Source organism: Salvelinus alpinus, chromosome 26 (assembly GCF_045679555.1).
Source record: "Salvelinus alpinus chromosome 26, SLU_Salpinus.1, whole genome shotgun sequence".
Classification (NCBI taxonomy): domain Eukaryota; kingdom Metazoa; phylum Chordata; class Actinopteri; order Salmoniformes; family Salmonidae; genus Salvelinus; species Salvelinus alpinus.
The window spans coordinates 582,731-590,246 of NC_092111.1; the positions used below are offsets into that span (position 1 = coordinate 582,731).

The 7,516-nt window shown below is 44.1% G+C and overlaps 2 protein-coding genes across 3 annotated transcripts; one reads left to right on the top strand and one right to left on the bottom strand.

Moving 5' to 3' along the window:
* The first annotated feature begins 624 nt into the window (after nt 1-624).
* On the top strand, nt 625-3,265 carry LOC139554382 (putative nuclease HARBI1). 2 transcript variants are annotated; one of them, XM_071367130.1, is made up of 6 exons: nt 625-887; nt 975-1,016; nt 1,085-1,258; nt 1,338-2,026; nt 2,308-2,419; nt 2,514-3,265. In XM_071367130.1, exons 4-6 carry the CDS (start codon nt 1,958-1,960, stop codon nt 2,882-2,884), a joined length of 552 nt encoding a protein of 183 aa, XP_071223231.1. In that variant the 5' UTR covers nt 625-887; nt 975-1,016; nt 1,085-1,258; nt 1,338-1,957; the 3' UTR covers nt 2,885-3,265. The 2 variants fall into 2 exon arrangements, with proteins under 2 accessions (XP_071223231.1, XP_071223230.1); XM_071367129.1 differs by having other exon boundaries at nt 975-1,258.
* Nucleotides 3,266-4,379: 1,114 nt separating this feature from the next.
* LOC139554381 (uncharacterized) lies at nt 4,380-7,168 on the bottom strand. The gene is made up of 4 exons (XM_071367128.1): nt 7,080-7,168; nt 6,928-6,974; nt 5,557-5,881; nt 4,380-5,400 (listed from the first exon to the last, which is right to left on the bottom strand). The coding sequence occupies exons 2-4, from the start codon at nt 6,967-6,969 to the stop codon at nt 5,141-5,143; spliced, it is 627 nt and encodes a 208-aa protein (XP_071223229.1). The 5' UTR covers nt 6,970-6,974; nt 7,080-7,168; the 3' UTR covers nt 4,380-5,140.
* Nucleotides 7,169-7,516: the final 348 nt, after the last annotated feature.

Below are 7,516 nucleotides of genomic sequence, written 5' to 3' on the forward strand. Positions count from 1 at the left end.
AGTGTTGAGAGAATCCATAGTCGCTGGGTCCATCTTGGTCGGATTCTTCTGTTATGCTGGTGAATGAGGACCCAAAAGCGACGTAATAGAAACAGAGTCTTTATTCCAGTATTAAACAAACAATGATTCTCCTGGATATTATCAAAGGTAAATCCAAAACAGGAAACTGAAATCCTCTCGTCAGTAGAGAGGAACGACTGGAGACGCGACCACAAACTGCAGGTCGCTTCAGGAAGGCACAGGCCGTAGCTGACATAGACACCTGCTCACACGCAGCATCTGAAGAAGGCAAAAACACGACAGGGCGGAACAAGGACACAGAACAGCAAACATCAAACAAGAATCCGACAAGGACAGAAGCGGAAAACAGAGGGAGAAATAGGGTCTCTAATCAGAGGGCAAAATAGGGGACAGGTGTGAAAGAGTAAATGAGGTCGTTAGGAGAATGAGAAACAGCTGGGAGCAGGAACGGAACGATAGAGAGAGAGAGCGGGAGAGGGAGAGAGGGAGGAGGAGAGAGAGGGATAGAAAGAGGGAAAGAACCTAATAAGACCAGCAGAGGGAAGCACAGGGACAAGACATGATAATCAATGACAAAACATGACATATTGAATCAATTTGGACTGTCTGACTTTGGTTTACCTATTGCCTTGCAGTGTCTGGCAGCACTGTGTTCCTGTTAGAGCCACCAGCACAAGCACCAGACGATGCTGATCCAGTGAGTACTCCATCAAAGGCATACTGTAGGCCTGGCATGTCTTGTCTACTAGCTTCAATATGAATCCGATTAAATGTGATAGGGTGAAGGCCCCAGTGCAGCAGCAACAGCACATGATGGAGACGATGATGAGGAGGAGACCATCTCTCTGGATTCCAGAAGGCATGAGGTATCATGTTAAGACTGTGAAAGTACTATTTACTCTACAATGGTGAGGAGTCCTCATCAAAATCAAAAAATCTAATTTCTTTTACAGGACCCAGATGCTATACAGTGGGAAAACCAGCCTGGCAACATAGTGCGTATTAATAAAAGGACACCACATCCTGCCAAATTCCAGCTGCGCTAATTGTATTGTGTTCACAGAGCTCACAAGCTATCAGAAAGTTGTATGGCAACCACCTCCGGCGCCAAATAGAACTGGCAGACATAGACATTCAGTACAAGAAGAAAAAGATGGAAAATCTTGCACTGGAGTCCGAAATAAAAAAGAGGACAATTAGGAAACTGGACCTTGAAATAAAAAAACTTGAGAGGGAGGTGAGATATGCCTTCAATGTACACTGTATGCTAACTGTAACACAAATGTATTAATCATTATTTTTCTTTCCTCCCCCAGCTCCAAGAAGATGACACAGCTCAAAATAAAAATTAGGTATATTCTCGTAAAGTCAAGTGAGCCATGACATATGAGCTCTTATTGTGAGCACACAGGACGGTGGCATCTTTCTAAGGTTTTTTTTATTTTCCCAGCAATCAGTACAACCAAGTCATCGTTATAAGGCATCGCCCTCTTTTGCCCACCCCCCCAGCACCAGGTGTGGCCACTAGCCTATATGAAGGCCCAAAATTGTGTGTTCCTTTCTGCTCTGACAATGGTATGCCCATTCGTGCGAGATGTGGTGGATGAAGAAGCACTTGTGCTGAGGAGAGCCTTCAGGCGAGAAAGGGTCTTCAGGGACCGGTTGGACCCACTGGCCTTCCCTGATGACCATCTATATGAAAGATACAGGTTTTCTGCAGATGGCATCAGGTATCTATGCAGACTACTGGGTCCCAGGATTAAGCACCGCACTGCACGGAGCCATGCACTGAGTGTGGAGCAAATGGTTTGTGTGGCCTTGCGCTTTTTTGCTAGTGGAGCCTTCCTGTACTCAGTGGGGGATGCAGAACAGCTGAACAAGGCCACAATTTGCCGCACAATAAGGAGTGTGTGTCTGGCTATCAAAGCATTAGCAGATGTCTTCATCTCCTTCCCTGGCCACAGAAGACTCTGTGACATCAAAGAGGAGTTCTATAGGATTGCAGGTAAGAGGATCTACAAATTACAGGACAACTGTTAACACATAGTAGGATACTCATTACTTTGTGTGACAGGTTTCCCCAATGTCATTGGTGCAGTGGACTGCACACACATAAGGATAAAAGCCCCCTCAGGTGCCCATGAGGCCGATTTTGTGAATAGGAAATCCTTTCACAGCATTAATGTTCAGGTGAACATAACTTTTTGATATTGTCCATTGACGAACACTCTGCATTGCCAGTGATGTGCATTGATTGGTGTAATATTCCTCATCTTATGATTTCAGATGGTCTGCAATGCTGACTGTGTGATCAGCAATGTTGTGGCAAAATGGCCTGGCTCAGTCCATGACTCCAGAATCTTTCGGGCCTCTGAAATCTATCAGTGCCTATCACAAGGTAAGCCACACAACCCCTATTTATAACCATCATGGCTGTGTCAAGAATATCACTGTGTTTATGAGGTAGTAATGATGAGATTTTGTGTTGACAGGTGAATTCTCTGGTGTGTTGCTGGGAGACAGGGGGTATGGCTGCCAGCCTTTTCTCCTGACACCTTTCACAGACCCCCAGGAAGCACAGCAGGCCTACAACCATGCCCATGCCAGGACCAGGGCCAGAGTTGAAATGACCTTTGGCCTCCTGAAGGCACGCTTTCACTGCCTTCACAAATTAAGGGTCAGCCCTGTTAGGGCATGTGATATTACTGTGGCTTGTGCTGTCCTCCACAATGTGGCCTGCCTGAGGAAGGAGAGGGCCCCCAGAGTGCCACCAGCCATGGACTGGGACAATCCGGCAATCTTCCCTGATGACGACAGTGGTCGGCTGCTGAGGGACCAATATGTGTTGAATTATTTTAGTTAGTATGTGTGCTTTCAATTTTGGTTAAATATGTCCTGCGGTGGCAGAGGAATTTGGGTTTTTTGGGGTTCGTTTTTTGACGAATTTGGCCTCTTATGATGTTTGTGCGGTATACTGTGTGTAATACAAGGCTGCAGGGAGGCTACTGCATCCATTCATTTGTCTGTTCAGTTGATGTGTATGGATTTGTCCTGCATTTATTTTAGTGTGCAGACATGCAGGGTGTGTTATATACAGACCTTTGAATGTGTATGTATCATTTTGTATAATATGCTTGGATTCTGTGCTTTCCATCTTGTAGAGTCACTGTGACTTCAGTTTCGAAAGGAGCTGATGGTTTACCTGCTTTGTTTTGTCCTTATTCAATAAAGGAACATAATGTTACACATTGTGTTTTTATATTCATATGGAATGTGTATTTGTTTATATGACAGAGTACTAGGGCCACACTGAAGAAAAAGGATAAAGTCATAAATTTATGAGGCTGGTTCTTTCTGCAGAAAAGCTACATATTGTTTTTACAGTTTTGATACTTATGACAATGTGATACTTAATATTCTGGCACATCAGCATGTCTTTGTTTATGAAACCATACTGAAGTACAATTTCACGAAATGCCCCACATCTGTCATTTTAACAACTGTCCTCCTTTAAAACAACTGGTTACAATATTATGACTTGTGTTTTTTTCCCCTCTGTGGCCCTAATATTCTATCATTTTATATATAGCCTTATAGTCTATGGGAAACTGTAAATTATCTAATGATAGCAACATCATCTAAAAATCATTTTTTATCCAAAATCATTGAAATTAATGATCACAAACGTTTAAATAATAACAGTGGGTCTAGTTATATGTGATAACAATGTATAGTGAGCAGTGAAATAACTATTGGTTTCCATTTGTGGTGACTGCTGACTGACATTAGGGATGAGATTAAATAGATCCTGGAATTTAGCCTGGTCTGGAGCAGGCTAGCTCCACAGAATAAATCTCCATGGTAATTTATACCATAACATATCCTCCTGCCCCCTATCCATCTTTAGTGCAACCGGATTACGGATCAATTGAGCCAGGATCACCAAGATATCCTGGCTTAATCCCTTATCCTAGTTTTGTGCAACAGGCCCCAGGTCTGTCTACATTCGTTTATTTGTTTTGTAATTATTCTAGTGTTCTTCAGTTTTGTTAAATCATTATGTATTCACAACCCGCTGCAGTTTGGTCGAATCACTACTCCTCCTCTTCGTATGAAGAGGAGGAGGAAGCCCGTTACAACTACACAGTAATTTGACAGCCTCGATAAGTGTACATCATAACATTCCAGATATGCCAATAATCACTCAAGTGTTTTGGTAGAGGTAAATATTGTCGGTGGGTACAAAGAAACGTTCTGGGACCTACAGAGAGTAAAACATTTCTAACCAAAGCATGCAATGATATACATTCAATGCAAATAGTCTTTAGTCACGTGCAATTTTTTGTTGTTATTTTCTTTTTATTGAAAATAAATAGAAAAATGTGATGCATCCCTGATGTAACATAAGAACAAAAAAAGAAACAAATGTGAAGGTCATATGACAGGTGTTCAGTTAGTGGGTGATTACTGGCTTTTCACATGTAATACAGCTACCCATACAAAATGCACTGTCAGACATTTCCTTTCAAACTAAAATGGATCACAAAAGTTGTCATATGCTTCATATGAACAATAGATACAGTAACTCCAGTACCTTTTTACCAGTTTTATTAATAAAATATCCAAAGAACAGCAAATACATCTTTGACTTTAAACAACTTTCCTTTTCAGTTCATTCTGAAGAGAGTTTGGGGAAGAGTTAAGATAATATGGTACTTCTGAAATGATCGATCAAGCAACCCAAAAGATCCATTTATTTTGAATAATTTCCACAGGAAACCATGATAACATTGTGAAATTAATACAAAATCAACATAATACCCTTTCAAAAACTTAAAATCCTCAGTCATACAATAGAAATGTTATTGCACAATAGGACTTGCAGAGTAACAAGCCTCAGTTCTACTCCTCTTCAAGTCATTATTACATTTCAGACACGAAACATAAGACATTGATTTTCTGATGCTTTAATAGGAACACAAACTTTTTAGATACTTCTGTTGTTTGCAAGTATATCATATGATATTTATTTTCAGCCTATTAAAAACAAAAAGGAAAAAATAAAGAGATTAATCGTGGTTGATTAAATGTAGCCAGGTCGTTAACGGTTGGTAGGTGTCTAAGGCTCTGCCATGGCAGAGCTGACTGAGTCCTGGGGGGCAGCTGTTGCCTGCTGGGAGCTGTAGTCTTGCCCCTGGCCCTGGGGGCCAGCGCCGGGCTGGGGGCCCACTGAAGAGTCATGGCCATGTGGGACCTGTGGCTGCACAGGGAAGTCTTTGGGGCCGACATGAGGAGGGAATGGGGCCACCCCAGGGGGCAGGTGTCGGAGTGGGATGGAGTGATCAAGTGGTCCATAGTGCACGTAGGTATGTGGGGGTCCTATGGGTCGGGCCATAGGAGGGTAGAAGGAAAAATGAACATACAAATATAACACTGTAGTACCAACATAACAATAGCATTGCTAACCACAACTGAAATACTAATAGCAAAGACTCAACTTGAGATAAAAGCTGGCGGCCAGAATTCACCACCTACCGAATGGAGGAGGCACCGGTCCATAGTGAGAAGGTGGAGGAAGGTACCGGTTGTGTGGGGAAGAGGGACCGTAAGCACCAGGAGGTGGAGGCCGATGTCCGGGTGGTATCATTGGACCAGGCGGGTGTCCGTTAGGCGGTGGGGGTCCAGGAGGCATCATGCCTGAGTGTCCGTTGTCTGGTCGGTACACGGGAGGCATGAAGGGTGGGGGAGGAGGGATGTGGTGGGGTCCGGAGGGATGGCTGATGACTGGTCTGAGGCTTGAGTCGAGGGGGGAGCTGATGGGAGAGACCAGCAGGGAGCCAGGACCCTGAGGTCGAGAGTTCTGGAGGAACACAAAAAAATATTAAAACAAAGAATAGCAATAGGTCCATTGTGCTTGTAGCCCTGCTGCTGGCACCAACAATGAGAGACCCTTTCATCTGATTCAAACAGTTTCGTTAGGTTAGAACAAAACAAACAATTATGCACTGGTGAGAAAGACAACAATATCCCACAATAATAAGTCAAGTTACACAGTCCCACAAGAATCACACGACCAAGTTCCACACACTGATTCAGAATCAGGACCGTTTCCACAAAGCATTAACCTCAAACACACACAGCTTTAAATGATAACACATTTGAGATATCCATCTTGTAGTTGTGCTGAAGTTATGGCTTTGTAGACCAGTGTCACCAATTCATTCAGAGGGAGGGGTCAGAGGGAGGGTGTTGTAATATAGGGAAAATATAAAAGGAGCTTACAGACGGACCACGGGAAGCGGCAAAGGTCTTCAGACTTCAATGGGAGTAGGGCGGCAAAACGCAAGAAGTTTCGCAAGTGGCGCCATTCGTGGTACTCACTCCAGTGAGCGGCGGCGCTGGCTCTACGCTCAAGGCTTCAAAATATGCATGGTTGACCAATGAGCAGAGTTCTTCTCGCCAACCAACCAACCAACCAACCAACCAACCAACCAACCAATGTTTTAATCACAACCGCCGAGCTGACAACAACCGGGACCGCTGGCATCTACACACGGTAGGCAGAAATGTTCAGTTTACCGCAGCCGTCAGTAAGCGCCTTAAAACAAGCAACCACGCATGTCAGAATCAACCCAGCAATGTTAAGTCTGACAACCCTGTGACGCCACTACCCAGCTTACTGCCACTCCAGCCACTGATCCACGGCTGGGGTAAGCATGCTCACACACACATCCGCATCCCTGCCACCGCTGCCTCGAACATAATACTCACTGCCTCTGGGTTCTCTGTGGAGGCCTGGGCCTCAGCCTGTGACTCTAGTGAAGCGGTCTGTTTAGTGCAAACACACCCACATGATGGAGGAACAGGGGGAGAGATGCACATTGTCTCAAATTGACTGAAACTTACCGAGCTGCCCAGATTGCTTGGTGAGGATGTACGTGGGGCCATGGTGTCTGTGGAGGAACAAAGGGAAGAATGATTAGAGGAGATATAGGATAAGGGCTCGATTAGGGAATAATACCACATCAACCCTCACTGACAAAAAATACAATCCCTACCAGGTCTAACAGCCACTGGGTGTTTGTGGTACGGAGAGTAACGGCGGCCGTGAGGGTCAGAGTGAGGTCGTGGTCCTGTCGGACAATAAATACACGGTGATACATCAACGTAAAACACTGCAATATTCTCTAATCTTCTAGAATGCTAACCTTGGCTCTCCTGGTTGTCATTAGGCACCTGACTCTAGACCACGTTACTGGTTCATGCTACCATCTATTTATAGCAAAGTCTGGTCTATTTGCAGTCCGAGGAAAATGTTTGGTCATGTCATGGTAGGATATTATACTTCCAGAACTAGAAGTACCAGTATCAGAATATTTGAGATTCTTCAAAGAAGCCACCCTTTGCCTTGATGACAGCTTTGCACACGTTTGGCATTCTCTCAACCAGCTTCATGAGGTAGTCACCTGGAATGCATTTCAATTAACAGGTGTGC